General features: G+C 44.2%; 1 protein-coding gene across 4 annotated transcripts; it reads right to left on the reverse strand.

The window, feature by feature from the left end:
• Positions 1-231: 231 nt before the first annotated feature.
• Positions 232-25,213, reverse strand: SPRING1 (SREBF pathway regulator in golgi 1). 4 transcript variants are annotated; one of them, XM_054443558.2, is made up of 5 exons: positions 24,987-25,206; positions 9,984-10,140; positions 7,218-7,369; positions 6,685-6,798; positions 232-4,815 (listed from the first exon to the last, which is right to left on the reverse strand). In XM_054443558.2, exons 1-5 carry the CDS (start codon positions 25,098-25,100, stop codon positions 4,732-4,734), a joined length of 621 nt encoding a protein of 206 aa, XP_054299533.1. In that variant the 5' UTR covers positions 25,101-25,206; the 3' UTR covers positions 232-4,731. The 4 variants fall into 4 exon arrangements, with proteins under 4 accessions (XP_054299533.1, XP_054299534.1, XP_054299535.1 ...); XM_054443559.2 differs by having other exon boundaries at positions 24,923-25,205; XM_054443560.2 differs by lacking the exon at positions 9,984-10,140 and having other exon boundaries at positions 24,923-25,207.
• Positions 25,214-25,372: the final 159 nt, after the last annotated feature.

Here is a 25,372-nt window from a genome sequence, read left to right on the forward strand (position 1 = left end):
ACGATGTTGGGCACCATCCCTGGCCTCCCTCCACGAGTGCCCACAGTACTGCCCTCCTCCCCAGCTGTGACAAAAATGTCCCCAGACATTGCCAAATGTTCCCTGGGGGACAAAATTGCCCCTGGTTGAGCACCACTACCCTAGATGAACTGGAAAAGTTGGTTTGTGAATATGTGAGCTTAGTTGTTTCTAACACAGGGCTGAAAAACAAGAGAAGGGGACAAAGGCTGCTTTCATTTAAAAATGTACTGTAGTAATCAGTAAGAAAAAGAAACAACATTGGCTAAGTCACGAATAGGCATTTCACCATATGTACATGATAAATGGCCAATCAAAACAAGGAATGGGGCTCATTCTGCTAGAAATTAAATACATTCAAACAAGAACACTGAGATCCATTAGCAAAATGTTTAAAAATAATATCACAGGGTTATCGGGTATGACAAAAATGGACACTCCCTGACACACTAGGTGAATATATTGGTGAAAATAGTTCAGATAAACATACAACCATGTATGTAAAAGTATTTATCATCAATGCATTATTTGTAGTAGCAAAAACAACAAGCAGCCTTGGAAACCAGTTAATGTCCTCAGCAGGGAATTAATAATATTATCGTATATTCATGAAATTGACACCATGTGGCCATGCAAATGCATTACATAGGCCTCTATGTAACATAGGATATTCATTAGAGAATTGTTTTTCAAGAGGACAAAGTGCTTTCATTTTTGCCTAGAAAACGGGGGAAGACAAAAATGCACTTATCTCTAGGTTGTATGATTTTAGGTTATCCTAAGTTTCATCCTTACGTGCTCCTGAATTATCTGAAATATCGTATCTTTAGCATGAGTTCTTTTTAAAAACAGTAACAACAATAGTAACAAGAGCTCTGTAATTCCTACCCTTCCAACCTCAGGAGCCCACCCACCCCTATCCGAGCTGACCCCACCCCTGACTGCCCCTGCCATTGCTCCCCGCTGAGTTGCAGACATATGACTTCTTGCCAAGCCTCAGGCCTTGCTCACATCGACACCTCACAGCGACCCTGAGAGGCAGATGCTGTGACCCCATTTCACAGATGAAGGGCCTGAGCTGCAGAGGAGGAAGACTGCCTCAGCCACGCCGCTAGTAAGTGGTAGTTCCCAACTCTAGAGTCCCAAAAGAATTCTGTCCTACCTGTGAAAAGTATATCCAATAAGCAGTACCTCCCTACGTTTACAACTTATCTGCAGATCCCAAGGATGGGAAAAGCTGCACTCAAACTTGCAAATTGTGCAACTGTTCCCCACGATTCCCTTGGGGCCAATGCCGACTGAAGCATCTCCAGGAGGCCCCAGTTGGGCTTGGGGACATGCTGAGAGGTGACAGCACTGGTCTTGAGTCATATCCTCTGCTGCAAAAGCTGTGGAGCTCACCCATCAATAGCAGCTCCACACCAGGCGCATTGGCTCATGCCTATAATCCCAGCACTTTCGGAGGCTGAGGCGGGCAGATCATCTGAGGTCAGGAGTTCATTACCAGCCCGGCCAACATGGTGAAACCCCGTCTCTACTAAAAACACAAAAACTTAGCTGGGTGTGGTGGTGTACGCCTGTGATCCCAGCTACTCAGGAGGCTGAGGCAGAATTGCTTGAACCCAGGAGGCAGAGGTTGCAGTGAGCCGAGATCACGCCATTGCACTCCAGCCTGAGCGACAGAGCGAGACTCCATCTCAAAAAAAAAAAAAAAAAAGCTCTAGCATTGCCAGATTCCAGGCCCTGTGGAAGGTATTTCCCTCCCTCTTTTGTCCTTGCCTGTCTCAGAGCCCTTTTCACAGTCTCTTGTGTGTTTCTTTCCCTGTTAGGACCAATCTTTACAACTTCCAGCAAGTGCAGCAAATAAGATGCAGAACTGGGGGAGATGCGCCGTATGACTCAATTCCCTTGAGCCGAAAACACTCACTTATTAATAACATTTTTTTCTTTTTTTTTGAGACAGAGTCTCACAAAAACAGGCACACGCCCCCACACCCGGCTAATTTTTGTATTTTTAGTATTTTTAGATGGGGTTTCACCATATTGGTCAGGCTGGTCTGAACTCCTGCCTTCAGGTGATCCACCTGCCTCGGCCTCCCAAAGTGCTGGGATTACAGGCATAAGCCACCGCACCCCACCAGTGAAAGTTTTTCTAAAGGTGTTTTTCATCCCCTTTGTGATCTCCTAAACTCCTAATGTGTATCACACACTTTGTTGGGCTCTGGACAAACAAAACTTGGACAAGGTCCCTGATTCTAGAAACCCTCGGTCGAGGGAACCCCAAACCAACCAGAGTGGAAGGCAGGGAGAGGTCCTAGGCTGGGAGCTGGGAGCCTGGAGCATGTGCCAGGTGCTCTGCAGCTCGGCTTCATTATGGAGGCTCAAGCGCTGTGAATTTCCAAAAACAGTGAACACACCCCTAGCTGACTGAAGTACAAAAAACATATTCCACAGCCAAATGAAAATGACCTTTGGATCCTCCACCTAATTTGGGTGTTTATGCCGCCTCGCCCCTCTTTTGGCCTGGACAGTTGAAATATATCTGCTCTCAGGGGAGACGCCCACGGTGTCAGGGCTGGAGCTGGCAAGAGACAGCAGGAGGAGGACTAAACCTAGAGTCAGAGATGAAGTTCTTGTTTGGGATCTGTCACTAAATCTCAGTGGGGACCCAGGAAGTCACTCCACCTCTCATATTTCCTCATCCACAAAGTGGAAATACAAGCAACCTTAATTCTCCATTGTAAGGTTGCAGTTCCTGTCTGTGAAAGCACTGGAAATGTAAAATGCACTCTTCAGGTACAAAGTCAGAGAGGATCCGTAAACAGGCACAGGCTGCCCTTTGGTATAAACTGTTCACATTAAATCTATGTTATGTTGCTCAAGAGTTAAAATAAGCTCAAAGGAGAGGCTGATACCAATGTCAACCCGGGCAAGACAGACACTGAAATTCCAAACTGAGCTACCAAAAACAATAGATGGATGAGACATGCAGGCATGCCACAATCCGTCACATCAGAGTTCGATGTAGTCCTGCTGCAAACACGTGGAATCGGAGAAGTCCAATGCAAATCGAATACATTTCTTGGGATCTAATATTTTTAAAATTGCCTGACCAGCTTACCCTCTAGGAAAACTTATTTAAGGGAGGCAAATAATTTTGGGAGATGAGTATAAGAGGTAGTAGGAGGAAGTTAAGGAAAATCACCACTACATATTGCAGGAATGTACTGGAAGGCAAATATGGCCCAAAGAAAAAGCTCCACTGAAAAAAACGTTGAATACTGACCACAGAATTAGCACCTTGCTCCCAGGTCAATAATGTGAACCAAAACAATTACAAAGCCCTTGCTCAAGCCTGAGGTTCGTGAAGGAATATAGGAGAGCTGTGTGTTCATGTGACTCCTTAAAACAAAGAGCAGTACTATTCGAAGGGCATGATGTCTTGATCTTCGGATCAAATATTCTAGACCTTGAGCCGGAGAATCTGCGTTACAGTAGGAAAAATGGGGAGTGCTTTATGCCTGTGGATTCAGGACACACCAGCAACCTACATGTGTAGCATTCTCTAAGTCATAATGACCATTCTCATCTCCCACTGAGGGCAGGTGTAAGACTCTTCTCTTGCAGTGCTCCGATAGAAAGCTGGGTTTCTTCTTCTTCTCTATAAATCATAGGGAAACCAAACATTTGTACCTGTTACACCCCCAAAGCTGAAAGCAATAAAGAGTAAACACATACAGCAAGCTTCGAGGTGCGTCTGTTTAGGAATTGCCTCAACATTGGGTTTCTATTGATGAACAGGGGAGGAGGTTGCCTCTGACCTTCCTGAGGCTGCCACTGTACCCTGGCTGAGTAGCCCACAGTTAATTTTAAGGAGCAAAAGAAATGAGAACCAATTCCTCCAGGAAGAGAAATTAGATTTCTGCTAAAACAGCGCTCTCCATAGGGGATATGAGCACATTCGACTGCCACTGGAAAATAACCTGAGGGCAGGCACACGGTGCCCACTGTTAGAAATCTTGCAGTTAGATTAGAATGGAAGAGTGTCTGAGTTTTTAGATAATTTTACACGTGAGGATATGGCTAACAGGTCATGTTCAGGGCCTATGCTTGATACTGTCGAAATACAAACAAAAATAACTGCCTAGAGAGAATATTCACATCCTAAAAGAGAAAATGTTTTATCTGGGTGGAAGAATGATTTAACTCCTGAAATTCGAGAACACAGAACAACAAAAATAATTTCCTTGAACATATTCAACTAGAATGGCAAGGCATTTTCCTACATAAAACATTAGAATGTCCCCATTACTCCAAAGGAATCCAATAAATAATTTTACAGTGAAAGGGCCTGGATCAAAACTGGAAGTGACACCGGCCCCCGACGAACACAAGTCACAGGTCCCTGTGCAGGTCCCAGGGCTAAGTCATCCAAGAACTCCACCGCCACCATAAGCCCGGCCTCCGGTTTCATCTTTCCCGAATGGGACTGGCTGGAGGGGCCAAGCTGCTTTACAGAAGAGTTCCATCTGGTAATCCTGGGTGGTGAGCGAAGCCAAAGATGACAACACGAGAAGTGGTCAAAGCCAAGGTTTCCTCACGCTGCCTTTGTCTTCTTCCTGCAGCCTGGCCCGATGGCTGAAGCTGGGTCCCAGGAGGCGAGTTCTTCGGCGGGGCCTCCTCACCCAGGCTGGAGCAAGTCCACTGCACCCGTCAAGCGGGGAAGAGCTCGGGCGGGCTTTCTCCATAGCAATACTTTGCTATGGGGTCCCGGTAGGTATTCTCATGCTGCACGCTCTGTTGGCAAAAGGAAGATAAGAGCGCGGTGAGAGCGAGCACAGCTTTACACGCCTCCCTCTCGGAAGAGTGAGAGTGGATCGGGACTGTCAGACTCTCCCTGCAGGGGGCTGGCCAAGTCCATCTCCAAATGTCACTAAAGGCTCCAAGGCACTTTCTGGAACAAAGAAGAATGCTCAACCCAGAATGCCAATGAAGAGCATGAACACGGACATAACATCACTGTGGGACTGTTTCTTTTTATGTACACCAGTGAGTTTTTAAATAACTTTGCTGTCACCTGGTGACTCAAGACAACTACTTTTTCTCAAATTACTTGAAGCAGTCTAAGATCCAATGGGTGTTCTGCACCTGATTCTGCGCTTCACTCAGTTCCCGTAAGGAACCCTGCAGCGACATTAAGGAGATGCACTTTAAATTGCTTTCATAAAGTTTATGTACCTAAAAATTTGGTGCATGAGCCAAATCCTACAATACCATGCAAGCCTCATTTGGCTAAGCAAATTGGAAGTGTGATTTAAAGCAGACAATCATTCCTGATGGCTAATTTTTCAGCAATTTGTTTTCATACAAGCAACTTGGGTTTTTGGCTAGTCTAGAATTCATTAATTAGTCCAAGACCAATGCTAAGCAACAAACTTGTAAATATTCATCCGATTTAACAGACATATAGCCAAATCTTCTCTTTCTTGGGATACTTTTATCAAAACAAATCAAATGGCAATTGGGAAATCTTTTTATGGTAAAAAGACCAAGTCCGAAAGTATAGTAGCTTCACTGAAGACTGGAAATAGTTCCTGGGTTTTATCAGTGAAGGAAAGAAAATACTTCGCCTTTTCTAGCGTTTCTCAGAATGAGAGAGAATCTGAATCAAAATGAGTCATGTGTTCAGCCTTCCTCCTCATTTCCTTTAAAGCTCATTCAAGTGGAAAGCTCTTCAAGCAAAACAAGACCATCAGGAATTTCTTAATGTTTTCAAATGCTCATTATAATCCCTGAAACATTTACCCAATGATACTGAATGCTCGCAGAACAAATCAGAGACATGAGAAGGGGCATAAAATCAAAAGGTGGACTACAGAAATCTGGCAAAGGGTACAAGAGCTTTGGAGAATGACAAATGAGTCCATTATCTCAGACGAAGCCAGTAAAATCTTAGAGACACCATGAATAGGAGCCAGAAGAAGTGTGCTTGTATAATAAACACGTCCGGTGATTTTACAAAGAGAGCTATGACAACTGCCCAACCACAATAGCTGAGAGCCGAGGAGACAGTGATGAAAAGGCAAAAGACTTTCAGACGCTTTCGGCAGCAGGTGCAATAATATTTAATGCCCAAAGAGCGAAGCATTTAATGACAGCACGCTAATATGTATTGAGAGCCTGACAGCCTACAGATTTATTCATGTATTTTTAAACATTCACCTGCCTCATCCCCTTGAATCCTAAAATAAACAGCGACTCCATCCCAGAACAAATTGCTACTTACTCTAAACAAGTGGTTACTGGAAAGCCTTAGTCAAATTTCAAAGACAGGGAGGAGGACCTTCTCGTAGGAGTTGGACTATTAGGACTCCACCAGACTTAAAAATAATTTTAAGCTTCCACTTAAGGAACAAATGTACCAACCACATAGAAGAGATGCCAGTTGATTAGACCTTGATTTAATATAAATGCTTCACCTCCCCTAACTTGTAGAAATCTCACGTTGACATTTTAAATACTATCATCACACCAAACAAAGCGTGACACGGCTTCAAGTCTCTTCTCCATCACCACCCCACCAAAAGGATCGACAGTGTGTATTTTCTAGTTTCCTTCTAACCCGTCAGCTGCCATTCCACAGCTAGAGACATCACAGCTTCTGACCTGGGATGAGGTCCTGCATTTGGCCAGGCACAACTCAAAGTGATCTTCAACTGCCATGAAGAGGTTCTGGAATGCCACAGCTGCCCGGTTGAGGAAGCGCTCCAGGAGAAGTTGCTATGGAAACAAAAGTTAGTGCCTGTAATAAATTACCTAAGCCAGCACAAGGTGACCTTGGCTATCTCTCCTAAACTAAGAGAATGCTGATACAGGGAAGCGGGGAAGAGGAGAAGAAAAGGAGGGAGGGGAAAGGACACACGCGTGCACACACGTGCATGCCAAAGCACCCTGGGTATCTTATTCATTAGATATGTGATTAGCAATACAATGGTCCATTCTGCAAAAGAACCATTCAAGCAACTGGGAACCACCTCCTTTCCTTAGATAAAAGCTGTTGTGCAGCAATTTCTGACACCTACAAAGTTCCTTTCTAAGTTTTATTTTCAGAGGAACCTCACATGAAGAGCCTAATGCTCATCATAAAACAGAGACCAAAAGAAAAAAGGAGCCGCAGAACCAGGAGCAACTCCCCATACCTTGTTGGGCTGCAGGCAGCAGGAGACACAGTACTCATAGGCGCTGCAGCAGCCGTTGGGCCAGCAGCCATCACAGCAGTACTGCTTCGTGCTAGGGACGTTGACGTTACAGCAGCCATTTACCAGCAAATCCTTCCTCTCGCAAACGTAGCCTGAAAGTCAGAGACCAACCTTAGCATAAAACCAGCAGCCTTGCCACCTCCCTATCAGGGATGACGATGAAGCAGCAGTGAAAGTACACAGAGACAGAAGCTGGAGTCTGGGGCATCATCCTAAGCACTGAAGAGCTGGAAACTGGACATAATGTGAGTGGGGCTTGCTTTCCCCAGGCAGTCGTTTCCAGGAAGCAGGCACTCCCATTATCGCCAGGCTACACGTCGGGACCTACCTACACCTACTGTTTAGTCGGCTGGCACATGTTTGATTTCATCACCAGGTCAAGCTACAGCTACGTTCTCCTATTCTAACCTATGCAAGCCAACATCTCATCTGTGCCTAAAGAAAAATGTCATTCTTTTTTGAACAAAAAGTTTAAAACAGAAAAAACCAAGGCACTGATTCACAAAAGTGAGGTCCTTCTAGATTTAACAAACAAACCACTCTTTACAAATATCTTTCAGATGCTCGCTGCTTACTGAGTAATTTGGAGGATTATAAAAATAGAAATATTCACATCTAACCCTTATAAACTGATTTGTACGTGTACATGCCATGGACTCAATCACCCTTTGGCCTTTGGGAATGCAGTTCTCTAATACTCAAGAAAGAAAAAAACCTCCTAATCCCCCTCTCAACTTCTTATAAATCTCATCATCTATATACACATGCCCCCTCCAACCCAGCCCATTCATGGCCAACTTTAGAGAAAAAATCTTCTTACAAAAGCTAATGTATTGTTCAGAGTGGCTAAACAGACATTTCTCTACATCCTTCTGGGAATGGGACAGAAAAATGTAAGGATAGGTCCACAAGGGCCACCACTGGCCCTGAGGAAAGTCCCAAGTACACACATGAGCTCCCAGGTGCACGTTCAGGCCCACAGGTGCAGAGCAGCTGCTCCCCACATCGCTGCATTCCAAACGCCCCAGCTTCTTCATCCTCAGAGAAGGAGACTTGCTGAAGTATAAGGTTATTTTCAGAAACTACTTTAGAAAACAAAGTCTGTTCAAAAGCAGGAGGCACCAGTAGAACAACGGTAATGAAGAAACTAAAAGGGCCCTCACTTAAGACTTGGGCAAATGAGGTCTATAGAGAACCGGGTTCCGGATACTTGGGAATCGGTGCCTTTTGTGGTGGTAGTTGTTTATGTTATTCTGTCTTCTAAATTAACAGAGGATGATTCTAATGCTATAGTAAATGTTTCTTGGGATTCTTCCTATTTCTACTCATTTTCTCTACGGGACTAGAAACAAACACAAAATGTAAATAAGTTAGTTAGCATTTTCCTCAAAATTCTGCTCAAAATAATAAACATATAGCAACTCTATATAATGTGACCTCTGCCAGCTGAAAGTCTCTGCCTTTTACTTTTCATCTTGTAAGTGTCAGCATCTCAGGCATCCTTTTTTTTCCCCCACTGCCAACTTACAGTATTCAGCCTTGAAATGCAGCTCTTTCTAGCTTGGTGAAAGCAAGCTCATCAAGAACTCTCATCTTGTATCAGACATCTACTAACTCAAACGTTATCTCCAACAAGGAGTCCTGTAAGATCACAACCTCATACTGTGTTGCTATTGCCTTGAAAATTAACTTCCAGCCTTTGAAAAGTTTGTAAATGCAAATGATCTTATTTAATAATGTGTTACCCCGGCAATATTCACAGCGGCATCTGCTTGCTAAGAGGCATAAGTTCTTATATGCTTTCTTTACTAAACTACTTACTTCACCCATATTCACGGAGAAAAATAAAACCTATAGCTCTTGGATTTTTATTAATTGATTGATTCATTCATTCATTCCTGGAATTTTTTACTCAAAGAGTCTGAGAGTCTCTGTCTCACCCAAATTAATCAAAAGAATATTCTTTCACTAGCTATGATAAAAGATGACAAACTGTGCTCACAACCCAGCACTAAAACATCAAAGTGAGAGTGTAAGATTTCATGTTTTCTCACTGAATGTCACACATCCTGTAAGAAGCCCTGAACTCTAAGTCAATGTCTGCCTACTGACTATGTCATCTTGTGGAAGTAATTTCCTTTTGCTAAACTTCACTCTGCTTATTAAAAGACAAAACCCACATTATTTTCAATATGATTTGCTTTTTCAATGTGATCTTAAAAATATAGCTTGTCACTGGCATCACTGCTGAGTTGGGAATGCATTCTGGTCAGTCAACAAGTACATTTCTTGAGTGTCAACAAAATGTGAATTTTACTCAGGTTACCAAGAAGGAAAACTGAGCTCTTATCCTATAGAGTTCACCCTCGAGATGAGAAAAAAATATTGGCAAGATGGGGAAATAGTGAGGCTGGGGAGAGATTGTCAAAAGGGGCCTGGAGACTGATGCATGACATAGTGCTCTTGTTGTAAGTTGTAGGCAGAAAGAACTTTAAGAGTTAAGAGTTATCAAAACAAGCTTCTCTGATGTTGAAGGGAAACTTGAATGATGAGTAGGGTATAGAAGACAAAAACCTGGGGAATGTTGGAAATGAGGGAGGAGGGAAAATGCGTTGCAGAGGAATCCCTATTCAAACAAAAACCCTATGAATGGCCCAACCAGTCTACGCTCCTGACCGCCTGGAGAGGAAGGGAAGCCAGCCTCACCGAGTTCATCCGTGATGAGGTGCTTCCCTTGAATGGAGTTGCGGCACTGATTGCTCGGACGACTGCTATTGCCCAAGTTAAACTGCACTTTCCACGGGATGGGCTGATTATGGTCATGAACCTGGAGGAGATTCCTATCTCTCACTGCCCTCTCCTCCTGCGAAGAAACCATAAGTGAGAAGGTTAAGTATCCAGTATCCTTTCTTACAGTTTCACCAGTTTTTCACAGAAACTACAGTAAGAGGCTTACACTACTGGAATCTGCACTCTCCCGGTACAAGCAAAGCCTGAGCCAAAGTCATAAAATAAACCTGTAGGAAAAAGTAATAAGCTAGCGCTATGCTTCGAAACTGGCATACTTACATGCGTGGCTCCTGGATGACGTGCGCATCATAAATGTGTATAGAAGTGTTAATTTTATGAAAAAATTGGAGAGGAAAAGTTTTGGACTTTTTCTTTCTGATGGCAAGTAATTTAAAATATTTTTCATATTAAAACAAATACATTGTGGAACAGAACTTAAAATGTGAATACACTTTTTAAAGAGCAGAAGAAACTTTTGTGACTCTCATCTCAGACATCTAGAGCACAAAATCCCTTTCATTTGCAGTTGCAGGTACTTTGGTGGAAGACGTTTGGGAAAACGTGAATTAGGAGGTTGATTTTAGGAGCAAAATGAAGCATGTCAACTTGCGAATTTCTTCTGTGAAGGACCACCGAGTATGTAACCCGCTACGGAACACACCCGGGCCGGCCAGCCCTCTACCCGGACAAGCAACTGGAAGAGTTACCCTGGAGTCAAGAGTTGAAGATCATCTCTTCTGGCCTTGAAGCTATGTCCGGTAGGAGCCAGCCTTCAAAACTGCCTTTTCTATACTGTTATAATCTTTTCTATACTGTTAAAAAAACTAAGGAGGAAGCTGCCTAAGTGCTAGAAAACAAGCCGAGCTTCAGACGGCCTCTTCTGAACGCTTCAGTGGACTACTGGATAACAAAACAATGATAGGACTCCCTCCCAAAGGCTTTTTATGGACTTGAAACATTCACTATTCTAACGGAGTTCTGTGGCTTTTACCTTTAAAAATAACCTGTCATGTGTCGCTTTTTAAGCAAAAGGGACTAATCTTGAAAATTTGATGAAGAAGCTTATATACTTAAAAAATGGTAAAGATCTTTATCGTTACTAAAATGTATCTAGGAAAGTAATCTGGGAAGATCTACTCGTATTTTAAAAATATATATCTACATACACTTTGGCCCAGGAAACTCAGCTCTGTCCTATGGAAAACACCAATGTATAGGGAAATACAGGGATGTTTACTACATGATCGTTTCGATGGTATAAAAAACCTGAAACCTGCCGGGCATGGTGGCTCATGCCAGTAATCCCAGCACTTTGGGAGGCCAAGGCCGGTGCATCACCTAAGGTCAGGAGTTCAAGACCAGCCTGGCCAACATGGTGAAACCCCATCTCTACTAAAAATACAAAAATTAGCCGGGCGTGGTGGTAGAACTGCATGAACCCAGAAGGTAAAGGTTGCAGTGAGCCGAGATCACACCACTGCACTCCAGCCTGGGTGACAAGAGCAAAACTCCATCTCAAAAACAAACAAACAAAACCCCTGAAACCCCAATAACAGAGAAATGACTGAATGAACACTGGTATAACAATACGGTTACAACCAAACTGAGATACGACTGATAGCTATTTAACTAGAGTAGCAGCTCTACAAACTGACTTTTGCACATTAGATTAATGTAGGGAGCATAAAAACAAATTCTGATTCCTAAGCCCACCTATGGGCAGGAAAATCTGTGGAGACCTGGGAATCAGTATTTTTAAAGTACCTAGATGATTTTAATACATAGACAGGGTTGCGGACCACTGCATGACTATAGTGTATTATCAAGGGAAAAAGCAAGTTGCAGAATAATGTGCCTATCACACATATTATGATAATAATTATGATAATATGCACATATAGGTTTGTAAGAGCTAAGATAATAGTATGGAAAGATATACAGTAGTCTCTCTTACCCATGGTTTTACTTTCTGAAGTTTAACAGTTACTCACAGTTAACTGTGGTCCAAAAATATTAAATGAAAAACTGCAGAAGTAAACAGTTCCTGAGTTTTAAATTGAGCACTGTTCTAAGTAGCATGGTGCAACCTCACAATCATCCCATTCCGTCCCGCCCAGGCTGTGCATCATTTCTTTATCCAGCATATCTATGTTAGTCACTTAGTAGTCACTCAGTTACCAGGTGGAAAAACAGTATGGATAGGGTTTGGTACTAGCTGCAGTTTCAGGCATCCACTGAGGGTGTCAGAACAGATAAGGGGGAACTACTATACTACAGACTATTAACATGGGAGGGACATATGTGCTTATTAAAATTATCTTTAATCATCTTGGGAATATTCTTTTTAATTTAAAATAAAGTGATAACATTAAAAACAGGATTATTAATAACAGAATGAAATTAAGTCAAGATTCTGTAGAACTTTCTATTATACTTAGAACTTTTCTGGCCGGGCGCTGTGGCTCACGCCTGTAATCCCAGCACTTTGGGAGGCCGAGGCGGGTGGATCACGAGGTCAGGAGTTCGAGACCATCCTGGCTAACACAGTGAAACCCCGTCTCTACTAAAAATACAAAAAAATTAGCTGGGTATGGTGGCAGGTGCCTGTAGTCCCAGCTACTCAGGAGGCTGAGGCAGGAGAATGGCATGAACCTGGGAGGCGGAGTTTGCAGTGAGCCAAGATTGCGCCACTGCACTCCAGCCTGGGCGACAAAGTGAGACTCTGTCTCAAAAAAAAAAAAAAAAAAGAACTTTTCTGTAAATCTATAATTATTCAAAAAACTGTTTTAAAAACATGATTACCAGCATTAAAAGCAAAAATTGTCCATAATCCCATCAACTTAAATTCTATTTGTTTTTGCATATTAACTTCTAGCTTTTGACCTCAACATTTATACAAATTAGGATGTTTTGCATTCAGCTCTTCTTGACACTAATTGGATAGTAAAACATTTCCAAGTCCCTACATTATCTTGATAATCACATTTTCAAGGCCATCTAATAATCCGTCATGTTGATGTGCCATCATTTAGTAAACACATCCTCTATAGATCAACATTAGGCCCAGGTTTTTGTTATCATAGATAATACTGCAATAAAATGTGGAGCTTTTAAAACAATTCTCTTGAATAACTTGTAGTAAAATGCTATGTAGTGCCAAATAGTGTCCCACATTATATCTACCATCTGTAATAGTACCAGCATTTAAATAACAGTGTTTACAATTTGACCACAACCCCACCAGTACTGGATTTTGTTCTTTAATTTACCGTCTTTCAAGGTGGCTTTAATTTCTATTCTGCCCCCTCCCTTTTGTTTCTTTGCAAAGAAAGAACTGGTACTAGCAGGACCAGGGCGGGTTATACAAAAACAACATCTGTATTCCTCAGTTATTGCAAGAAGAGGAGCCTTGGGAGTATGGGACAAATCACTTAGGTGCATGCTGCTTAACTACCTGTAAATTCATACTCTTCTGCTCTACTGGGACCCTATCAGTTAACTGCATCATCAAGCTATGTGCAAACTAAACTGAGCTGCAAATGCTACCCTAGATAAATTAATAGCCATAAAGACTATTAAGAGCTTGGTCAAAGTACAGTAAACTGGATTTTACGACAAGATTAAAAGTGCTCTTAACGTTACTCCCACGCTATCCTGTTGTTCTTCCAAAAGAAAACGAGTTCACGGTCAAGTGCATCCCAGAAGGACCCCTGCCACATCATGACATTCCTGGTAAACAGGAAAGCAATTCTCCCAGTACTTCAACGTGTTTCCAAACACGAATATTCAAGACCTTGCCAAAAGGACAGTGAAAGCATGTGGCAGAAATGACTTAGCAATGTTTGCTTTTTTGAAGGCCCAGTCTTGCAAAGGGTGCTGAAGACATTCCTTCACAGGATAGGCAGCTTTCTACCTTTCCTGAACTGTTTCACCTACCCTATTAGGTTGTCTCAGTTTTAAGCTTTTCTTCATATTTATATTTTTTTCAATCGAAATTCATTCAAAGGTATCTAGTTCTTACAGAATGCTAAGGATGCAGAGACGAACGGCAGTCCGGTTCTGTATTCGAACAGCCTCAGAGCTGTTGAGAAAGGCGTACCTCCATGTATCAGCGCAATCAGGCACTGCAGATGCTGACACATGTCCACATGGGGTGCACTAGGTACAAAGAGAAGAGCAGAAGCCAAAAGTACATGAGGGCTTTCTTCCTAATTGTAAAGAGCTACAGAAACACACTGTGATTACTAATGTGTTGCTTTGTGTCTGACTTCAGAAGGGCTGTATTCATAACTGTGCTGTGTACTTTTCAGGAGTTATCACAGGTCAAGTGAGATAAATGTCCCACGTAAGCAGTAAAGCACAGAAACATAAGGCACTCTTATGAACCTCAAAAAAAGAGGTGGGGGGAGAAAGGCCAGAGGGTACTCCAAATGTCTAGTATTTGGGAAATGGCTAAATGCAGCCTGATAATGGAAATTTTTAGTTATAAAAATCGTATTTCCAAAGAGCTTTTAAAGATAGGGAAATGCTTATATGTTAAGGGAAGAAACAGTACGCCTCAACTATACAAACAAGAAGGATGAAAAATGGCAGGAAGAAAATATGCCCAAATATGAACAGTGGATGCCTCTGGTTAGTGAGATTATGGGTAACTGTTCCCCTCCTCTACCCTGTGCAATACGAGACAAACGTTCTGCAATATATATCTCTCTCTCTTAATAATCAGTGCAAAACAAAAAAACCCCATCAAATTAGCAACTCTCATATTATATGATATATACTTCACTCTAGACAGTATCTAACTTGGCACCAATTTACACACTTAGCTCCTTTAAGGCTGAACATGTTTGTATATTTTCAAGGAGTTATGCAAACAGCCCTGAGACTTTCAGGAGCTGCACCACTTGAACACGTACAAGAACATCTGGTTACACGAGAGGAACTCTAAGGACCCTTCTGGCTCCCAAGATTGGAACTTGTTTAATCTCAGGTCAAATGCCTCGCATAGTTAGGCCCGCCCTGCCACTAGATCATGTCATCCTGTTTTGTTTTCTTCGTAACTTACATCATTATCTGAAATCACTTTGCTTATTTACTATCTCTCCTCCTTACTCGCTAGCGGAATATAGGCTCTTGGAGGGGAGAGACGTCATCTGCTTTGCCCACTCTGTCTCTGCCATCCAGCAGAACAGTGCCTGGCACACAGTTGGTGTTATTTGTTAAATAAATGCACCCAAGAAACCTGGTACCATTCACCATTCCCAACCCTCCCCTCAATGGCATCCCCACCATCATCACTGATTTCTCCTGTCTCCCATCTCTACAATTTAAGTTATCCCCCAAAGCATTAATTAACATGAAAACCAAAGAAAAGAGGAATTCAAAGCAGCAGAGAGGATAATCAACTATTCTCCAGGCAAAACTGCCGCATCTGCTCCATGAGTTTCCAGTCTCACCGCAGCGGAGCTAAGGGGCACGGGGAGCTTCACAGTGTTCATAGCATCTTCTCAATCAACGGTACACACCCTGGACCCGTACACTCCATCTCACCATCTCCATTTTACAGAGGAAGAACACCAACTCCCTCAAGGCCCACAGTTAGGGAGTGGAAGACCACCCAAACTGAGGCCAGCTGAGCAGGGGCAGCCAAGTCAGACGCATGCAGGAGCGCCTCTGCCAGAGCACCCAGGACAGCGGGGCTCAAAGTCTTTGGTCCTGGAACCCTTTCTAATCTTAAAAATTACTGAGGACCTCAATATGTGGGTTTATGTGTGTTATGGCTATTGATGCTTACCATATTGGAAATTAAAACATAAATCCTTAAAATGTTTATTTTAGATCGTTTTTATTCATTTAAAAATAACAACAATGAATTCAGTACATGAGTTTTTTGTGAAAAAACACTTTAAAAAATAGTAAGGAGGGGGCAATGTTTTTATATTTCTGCAAACCTTTTTAATGTCTCCCTTAATGGAAGACAGGTGAATCTCCGAAGCGACCTCTATATTCAATATCTGTCACAATATATTGTCTGGGTTGGAATACACCAAGAAAATCTATTCCACCCAAATGTGTAGTTGGAAAAGGGAGGACTACTTTAATAACTTTTGCAGAAAATTATGGATAATACTAAAGCATACTTGACAATAAATACTACACCAGAATTTGACAAATGCAGTTTCCTAAAAGTTCACTGCACACAGTGCAGCCAGTTTGGAAAACAGTTGTGCAGTTCCTCAAAAAGTGTAACACAGATTTACCATTTGACCCAGTAATGCCACTCCTAGGAATATACCAAGAGAAATTAAAACATGTCCACATGAAAACTTGTAAATGAATGTCTGTAACAGCATTATTCATAATAACTAAAAGGTGGAAACAACCCAAATGTCTCTCAACAAAGAATGAATAAACAAAATGTGACAGATGCACGCGATGCAATATTATTCGGACATAAAAATGAAGTGCTAATACATGCTAGGACATGGATGAACTTTGAAAACATTATGCTAAATGCAAACACCAATCAAAAAAGACCACATATATTATAGAATGCCAATTATATGAAATATCTAAAATAGGCAAAACTATAGAAACAAAGTAGATTACTGATTGCTTAGGACTGAGAGGCAGGGGGAAGATGATGATGAAAATGTTTTAAAACTACTGGTTTGTGAATATACTACTTTTTTATTTTTGTTTTTATTTTTATTTATTTATTTATTTATTTTTTGAGACGGAGTCTCGCTCTGTCGCCCAGGCTGGAGTGCAGTGGCGCAAATCTCGGCTCACTGTAAGCTCCACCTCCCAGGTTCCACGCCATTCTTCTGCCTCAGCCTCCCGAGTAGCTGGGACTACAGGCACCCGCCATCACGCCCGGCTAATTTTTTGTATTTTTAGTAGAGATGGGGTTTCACCGTGTTAGCCAGAATGGTCTCGATCTCCTGACCTCGTGATCCACCTGCCTCGGCCTCCCAAAGTGCTGGGATTACAGGCGTGAGCCACCGCACCCGGCCTTATTTTTACTTTTTAATTTTTTTTTGAGACAGAGTCTTGCTCTGTCACCCAGGCTGGAATACAGTGGTGGATCCTGGCTCAATGCAACTTCCACCTCTCAGGTTCAAGTGATTCTCCTGACTCAGCCTCCCAAAGTGCTGGGATTACAGGCTGAGCCATCATGCCCAGCCTGTGAATATACTACAAACCAGCGTTACATACTTTAAATGGGTGAACTGTATATGTGAATTATATCTCAATAAAACTTACCAAAAAACCCAGTTCCTTCAGCACAATGTGGCATCTGAAACCATATCAATGAATTTTTCATAAACTGTTCAAATCCATGAGTCTGTCTTGCACATTAAACAGATCTTATGCAGATCTTCTAATTGACACATTTTCATTATACAATACTAAAAAAATCACATTTGTTAATATCACCAGGGATTTAATCTTTAGGTGTTAGAAAGTTACAAGCTAAGCGTAGCAGATACGCATTTTCCAAAATTCTAATTTTCACTTGAAAGCTTAAATATTATCATTGGCAAATAATGTCAGATGTTTTCTGTAAAGTAACAAGCTCACTTCGTTTTCAAGAAAATGTCTACCAAATACCCAAATCTGAATAACTAGTGTATCAGTTGTTCTTTCAAGAAAAAATAGTGTTTCATGAAAAAAAGTGGCTACTTAAGCTGCAGCTCAATTGCCAAAGCTCTTCCTCAAGACACCCATCATATTTCTGTAGGCAGAACGTACCGTTAGGCATATTTCCCATTTCATTCTACAGAAAAGATATGTACTTGGGGATCAAAATTTAGCAGAAGTAATAATTTTGACTGCTTTATTCTTAAGTGAAATTAGTACTTTTTTTTAAAACTACAAGTATGGCCGTGAAGAATACGACAACTAGTAGCACAGTCTGCTGCCGCTGCTTTGACCCTTGCTAAGGTACTGGCTTGACCCCCCCATGACTTCTGCACCATCAGTGAAAGTGTCAACAAGGTGAAAAAAGCAAAATAACATTTTGTCGTTATTCTGAAAAGAATTCTGGCCTTGCAGATCCCCTGAAAGAGTCTCAGGGACCCTCTGGGTTCCACAGACCACATTTTAGAACCCAGTGGGTTAGGTTATTATAAAAAACTAAAGGCTGGGTGCAGTAGCTCATGCCTATGATTCCAGCACTCTGGGAGGCTGAGCCAGGCCATTGCTTAAACCCAGGACTTGGACACCAGCCTGGAAAAAATAATGAGGGCCCATATCTACCAAAAAAATAAATTAATTAATTAGCTAGGTGTGGTTGCGCATGCCTGTAGTCCCAATTACTCGAGAGGCTGAAGTGGGAGGATCCCTGGAGCCTAGGAATTCCAGGCTGCACAGAGCTATGACAGTGCCACTGCACCCCAGCCTGGATGACACAGCAAGACCCTGTACCAAAAACAAACAAATAAACAAAACCAAGTTAAAAAAAAAACCCTAAGCCTCAGTGGCTTCACAGAAGATTGTTTCTTGCTCATGCTACAAGTCTAACATGGGTAAGCCGAGGGGTTCTGCTCATCCTAGTCCCTCAGGCTGAACGAGGCTCCCTCTCAGCACATGGCCTCCACGGTCACCACAGCTTCTGCCTGCAAGTGACAGTTCACATTGTATAAGCCATCACACACCACACAGCCACCCTCCTTCAAAGAGGGTGGGAGCCAATCCCACCACGCGCCCAGAGGAGGATGACCAACTCCTTGTGAACAACCCTGCTAACTACTACCCCAGGAGATCAGGCAAGGACATAATGAGTCACTGAGTGGCCCAGTGGAGGGCAGATCCCAAGATCTGAAGGACTGCAGCTTGGCTCAGTTAGTTCCCCAACTGCTGCTGGACCAGACATAGACCCAGTGCTGACAAGTATCCTGGTATTTCAACAGAAGCCAGAAGAAAGGATTTATGTAAAATCTCATACATTTTTAATCCCTTTTTAACAATACCAGCCAGGCACAGTGGCTCACACCTGTAATCCCAGCACTTTGGGAGGCCGAGGCGGGTGGACTGCTTAAGCTCGGGAGTTCAATACCAGCCTGAGCAACCTAGTAAAACCCCATCTCTACTAAAAATACAAAAGGCTGGACGCACTGGCTCACGCCTGTAATCCCAGCACTTTGTGGGGCCGAGGCAGGCAGATCATCTGAGGTCAGGAGTTCGAGACCAGCCTGGCCAACATGGCGAAACCCCGTCTCTACTAAAAATACAAAATTAGCCAGGAATGGTGGTGCACGCCTGTAATCCCAGCTACTCGGGAGGCTGAAGCAGGAGAATCGCTTGAACCTGGGAGGAGGTGGTTGCAGTGACCTGAGATCGCGTCACTGCACTCCAGCCTGGGTGACAGAGTGAGACCCCATCTCAAAAAACAAACAAAACAAAACAAAACAAGAAAACAAGAAAAACCATGCAAGCGAAACCAAGGTTGCATGTTACCCATTTCATCTCTATCTTGATGGTTACAAATTGAGAATGTGGGCTTTAAAATCAGGTGGCCCTGAATCAGTCCCAGCCTGAGCCATCGCAAAGAAGCAGTAGCCCGAAGCACAAGGAATTCCTACAAAGTGACAGAGACGTCCAATAGTAAAATGGTCAAAGGACGTGATAAGGCCACTTCAGATGCAGAACAGTCAAATTACCAAAACAAGTAAGATGTTCATCTTCAACCACTAGTCAGGGAAATATACAGCACAGTAATAAAGATGGGGAATAAATCTGTAAGGTTATCTAAAGAAAGCGTTTTAAGTGTTACTGAAGGACACGGAAGAAGGCAGGATGTGGAGGGGGAGACAGGGATACTGGTGATCCTGACCCTGTGAAGGCTAACGTGTGTGCTCGTCTTAGTTTTTTTCTTTTTTGAGACGGAGTCTCTGTCGCCCAGGCTGGAGTGCACTGGTGCGATCTCAGCTCACTGCAACCTCCGCCTCCCGGGTTCAAGTGATTCTCCTGCCTCAGCCTCCCAAGTAGCTGGGACTACAGGCGTGTGCCACCAAGCCTGGTTAATTTTTTGTATTTTCAGTAGAGATGGGGTTTCATCGTGTTAGCCAGGATGGTCTCAACCTCCTGACCTCATGATCTGCCCGCCTCAGCCCTCCCAAAGTGCTGGGAATTACAGGCGTGAGCCACTGCGCCTGGCCTCATCTTACTTTTTAACAAAGAAGTTTAAAAAGTAATAAAACAAAATAGAAAAATAGGAAAAAAAAGCATATAGAATAAGGATATAAATAAGAAAAATATTTTTGTACAGCTTTACAATGTGTTTGTGTTTTCAGCTAAGTGTTAAACAACAGCCAAAAAGTTTTAAAAAAATTAAAGTTTATAAAGTAAAAACATTACAGTAAGCAAATGTTAACTTATTATTAAAGAAAAATCTTCAAATCAATGTAGTGCGGCCTGTGTGGACAGTTGAGAGTAGTACACAGTAACGTGCTAGGCCTTCACGAGTTCACTCACCACTCACTCACTGACTCATCCGCAACAACTTCCAGTCCCATAAGCTCCACTCATGGTAAGTGTTCTTTATGGGCATACCATTTTTACTCTTACATTTTTTGAAACACAGTCTCACTCTGTTGCCCAGGCTGGAGTGCAGCGGCGTGATCTCGGCTCACTGCAACCTCCACCTCCCAGGTTCAAGCAACTCTCCTGCCTCAGCCTCCTGCATAGCTGGGATTACAGGTGTGTGCCACCACACCTGGCTAATTTTTATATTTTTAGTAGAGATGGGGTTTTGCTATGTTGGCCAGGCTGGTCTTGAACTCCTGACCTCAAGTGATCTACCTGCCTCAGACTCCCAAACTGCTAGGATTACAGGCGTTAGCCATCACACCCGGCCCATTTTGTATCTTTTATACAGTATTTTTACTGTACCTTTTCTATGTTTAAATCTATTTAGATCCACAAATACCTCCCATTGTGTTGCAATCACCTACAGTATTCAGTACAGTCACATGCTGTACAGGCTTAGAGCCTAGGAGCAATAGGCTATGCCACATAGCCCAGGGGTGTAGCAAAATCACCTAAAGATGCATTTTTCAGAATCTTGAGCGACGCATGACTATAATCTTAAAATGAAGATGATGTGTCAGGGTAGTGAAAAGGTGGTTGTAGGGAAGGTGACAGAGTGGACAGCACCTGAGCCAAGAGGTGAAAGGTTAGCAGAAGTATGCCAGACTGAAAAAAAACATTCATCCCAGTTAAAAAAACTCACTTGTTTGTTCAATCAATATTTGGATTCCCATGAAGTGGCTGGCAGTATCCTACGGGCTGGAGAGTCTATGAACAAGACAGACAAGGTCTCTGTTCTCAAGAATATTACAGTCTAAAAGAGAGAGTGAGGCACGACAGATAAGCAAGTAAATGAACAAGAAATGTTCAGTTTGTGATGCCTACCACAAAGAAAATAAAGCAGGTTTATGAGCAAGGAATTGAAGTAATTTACACCGTGTCACAAGGTATGGTCTGAAACAGTAACAGTCTGACCTGAAATGACAAAAAAGATTCAACCATGCAGAGATCCTGGAAGAGAATCCAGAGTTTTACCTGAGAATTTTACCTGGGGAAGTGCCACGATGATCCCATCTTTTTAAAGATTATCACCCCTACTGCTGGGAAGAGAAGAAGACAAAAATGGAAGCAGAGACTTGCAGCTGGGCTACTGCAATGGTCCAGACGAGAGATGCCAGTGGCTTGGCCTAGAGTGACAGCAGTCACACTCTGAAGAAATGGGCAGATTCAGGATACACTCTGGAGGCAGAGCCAATATTGTGGATATAGGGAGTGAGAGGAGAAAAAAAGAATGAAGTGGCTTGAATACCTGGTGAACAGTAATGCCACTGAGCGAGACTGGGAAGACTCGGGGAGGAACAAGTGCTGGCAGAGAATCAAGAGTTCTGTTGGTCCAAACACGAACACATTCAACGTCAACTAGAAAGTAGGAGGGTGGTTGCCGGGGGCTGGGGAAAGGGAGAAATGAAGAGTTATTGTAAAATGAATATTAAGTTTCAGTTTCTACAAGCGTTATGGGGATGGATGGTGGTGATGGTCGCACAGCGTTAAGGATGTATTTAATACCACTGAACTGCACACTTTAAAAATGGTTAAGATGGGGCCAGGCGTGGTGGCTGACGCCTGTAATCCCGGCACTTTGGGAGGCCGAGGCAGGTGGATCACCTGAGATCAGGAGTTTGAGACCAGCCCTGGCCAACATGGCGAAACCCTGTCTCTATTAAAAATACAAAAATTAGTTAGGTGTGGTGGCGCATGCCTGTAATCCCAGCTACTCAGGAGGCTAAGGCAGGGAGAACTGCTTGAACCCAAGAGGTAGAAGTTGCAGTGAGCCGAGATCATGCCACTACACTCCAGCCTGGGTGACAGAGTGAGACTCCATGTTAAAAAAGGTTAAGATGGGAAATTCTGGCCAGGCGTGGTGGCTCACACCTGTAATCTCAGCACTTTGGGAAGCTGAGGTGGGTGGATCATCTGAGGTCGGGAGTTCGAGACCAGCCATGACCAACATGGAGAAACCCCGTTTCTACTAAAAATACAAAATTAGCTGGGCGTGGTGGCACATGCCTGTAATCCCAGCTACTCAAGAAGGCTGAGGCAGGAGAATCATTTGAACCCGGGAGGTGGAGGTTGCGGTGAGTTGAGGTCACCCCACTGCACTCCAGCCTGGGCAACAAGAGCAAAACTCAGTCTTTGAATTACTACAATAAAAAAAAATGTGAAAAAAAAATATATCAACTAGGCAATTGGATATAAGAATTTGGGGATTTCTGGACAGATCTAGGCTGTTGTTATCAACTACTGGCATCAACAGCATACCTCCAGAGATCACCTGAGTATTTAAACAATGGCCCAGAGATCACCTGAGTCAGACAGAGAGGAAGGCAGAGGACGGAGTCCTGGTGCACCCCACCACTCAGGGGTCACAAGACAGAGAAGGGACAACACGCGACTGTGAGGAGGTGTCTAAGGTGGCAGAAAACACAAGTCACAGAAGTCTGGTAGTTCACATGATTGCCCAGACATCCCGGCCAATAAAAGGGACTTACAACACTCAGCCTCTCTGTTTGCCTAAGGTGGCAGGTCACATACAATTCCCTATTCTTCCCTTTTCACAGCTCCCCTGCCAATCCACTAAACGTAGAGTGACCACATAGTTTTATCAATGTTCTATTCATTTATATCTTTTATTTACACACTTGAGCTTTGAGAGTAAAAAGGAGAGCTTTTTATAACCATGTCAGGACAAAAGCATAACCCATTATCCTGGGTGCACCCTGGGGTGTAACCACCCTTTCTACACAACTAAGCACTCAACCTGGACTTCTAGACAAACTTATTCATGCTTTGGGTAAGATTTCCCCACCCGAGCTCCTTGCTGTTTCTCCCAGAAATTCTCACATGGAAGAAAAATGAAAGGGTGCAGTGTGTTGGAGGGGTGGAATTCTACCAATCAAGTTATGCACAAAAAGCATAAAAGGAACTGTGGGTCCTTTTGAGTCATCCAGGAGGACACAGAGCCCCCAAATTAAACGAAGGGCACCCATGCCAGCGCCGGCCGACCCTCGCCACCTATGTCTTGGTTTCCCCCACTGTAATACTGGGAACCCCACCTCTCCCAGGCCTGCTGCGAGGATGAAGCGAGCAAATGCACGCCCTCTCTTAGCTCTGGACCTGGCAGGTGAAAAGCAGGGAGGTGTTCGTAAAAGCAGTCCCCACCGCTGAAGGGTCCTCAACTCGGGGTTCTAGTCCCAGCTCTGCCCTGGCCTAGCAACCCCTTCCCGCTGCAGGGACCAAGGCGGTGGGCAGGTCCCTCACCCGTGCTGAGACCGGGACAGGAATACGCACTTCTCCCCACCCTCGGACGCCCCGGCGGCGCCGCTGCAGAAGCCGGGAGGTCGCACAAACGCGAGGAGTAAGGAAAAAGAGGAGGAAGGGACGGAAGGAGGAAGGAATGGAGAAAGGGAAGGAAGGAGGAAGAACGAAGTGAGGAAAGAGGAAGAAGGGAGGAAGGGAGAAAGAGGGACAAAAAGAAGGAGGATGGAAGGAGAAGGGGAGGAAGGAAGGAAGGAGGATGGAAGGAGAAGGGGAGGAAGGAAGGAAGGAGGATGGAAGGAGAAGGGGAGGAAGGAAGGAAGGAGGATGGAAGGAGAAGGGGAGGAAGGAAGGAAGGAGGATGGAAGGAGAAGGGGAGGAAGGAAGGAAGGAGGATGGAAGGAGAAGGGGAGGAAGGAAGGAAGGAGGATGGAAGGAGAAGGGGAGGAAGGAAGGAAGGAGGATGGAAGGAGAAGGGGAGGAAGGAAGGAAGGAGGATGGAAGGAGAAGGGGAGGAAGGAAGGAAGGAGGATGGAAGGAGAAGGGGAGGAAGGAAGGAAGGAGGATGGAAGGAGAAGGGGAGGAAGGAAGGAAGGAGGATGGAAGGAGAAGGGGAGGAAGGAAGGAAGGAGGGAGGAACGGAGAAACGGGAGGAAAAAGGAAAGGAACGGAGGAAGGGGAGAACGGAAGGAATTAGGGAAGAAGGAAGGGAAGGAAGAACGAAGTGAGGAAAGAGGATGTCAGGGAAGAAAGGAGGGAGTAAAGGAAGGAAGGGAGAGATGGACAGAAAGGAGGACGGAAGGAGGAAGGGAAGGAAGAAAGACGGAAGAGAAGGGGGAGGAAGAAGGGGAGGAAAGAAGAAAGAGAAGGGGAAGAAAGGGAAGGGGAAGGAAGGAAAGGGGGAGGAAGGAAGGAGGAGGAAGGGAAGGAAGGGAGGCAGGAAGAGGGGAAGGAAGGAGGAAGGTAAGGAAGGAGGTGAGGGGAGGAGGGGAAGGGCGGCCACTGACCTGCTTGAAGGTGCTGCTGAGGAAGTAGACGAGCGACAGCCCGAAAACCAGGGCGAGCACCCACCTCTTCCGCAGAAGCCGGCGCCACACCATGGCCGCCAGATTCACCATCCCGGCGCGGACGTGGGGCGCGGCGGCCGGGGCGCGGAACGCGGCAGGCCCGGGGCCCGGGCGGCATGGCCCCTACGCTCCCGGCAGCCCCATCCCTCCAGGCGGGCGCCGGCCCCGCGGCCCGCGGCCCAGCCGGCTCCCGACAGCCTTGCGCGCAACCCACGTGACCCCGCCCTACGCCCCGCCTCCGCTCCGCAGCGACAAGGACTAGTCGCGCAAGATCTCCTCACCATTGGTCCCTACGGGGCGGCGGCCTCCTATTGGTTAAATGCCGGGAAAGGGGGCGGGCAATCGCGTGAGTGCGGCGGGTGTAGCTGTGCCCGGGTCCTAGCGCCGGAC

The sequence above is a fragment of the Pongo pygmaeus genome, chromosome 10, assembly GCF_028885625.2.
Source record: "Pongo pygmaeus isolate AG05252 chromosome 10, NHGRI_mPonPyg2-v2.0_pri, whole genome shotgun sequence".
In the NCBI taxonomy this organism is placed as follows: Eukaryota; Metazoa; Chordata; class Mammalia; order Primates; family Hominidae; genus Pongo; species Pongo pygmaeus.

Coding starts and splice junctions, on each gene's coding strand:
- SPRING1 (XM_054443558.2), bottom strand. CDS start 25,100: ATGCCGCCCGGGCCCCGGGCCTGCCGCGTTCCGCGCCCCGGCCGCCGC. Junction 10,141..24,986: donor CGCCGGCTTCTGCGGAAGAG/GTGGGTGCTCGC, acceptor GTTTCTTCGCAG/GAGGAGAGGGCAGTGAGAGA. Junction 6,799..7,217: donor GCTGCCTGCAGCCCAACAAG/GTATGGGGAGTT, acceptor TTGTTTCCATAG/CAACTTCTCCTGGAGCGCTT.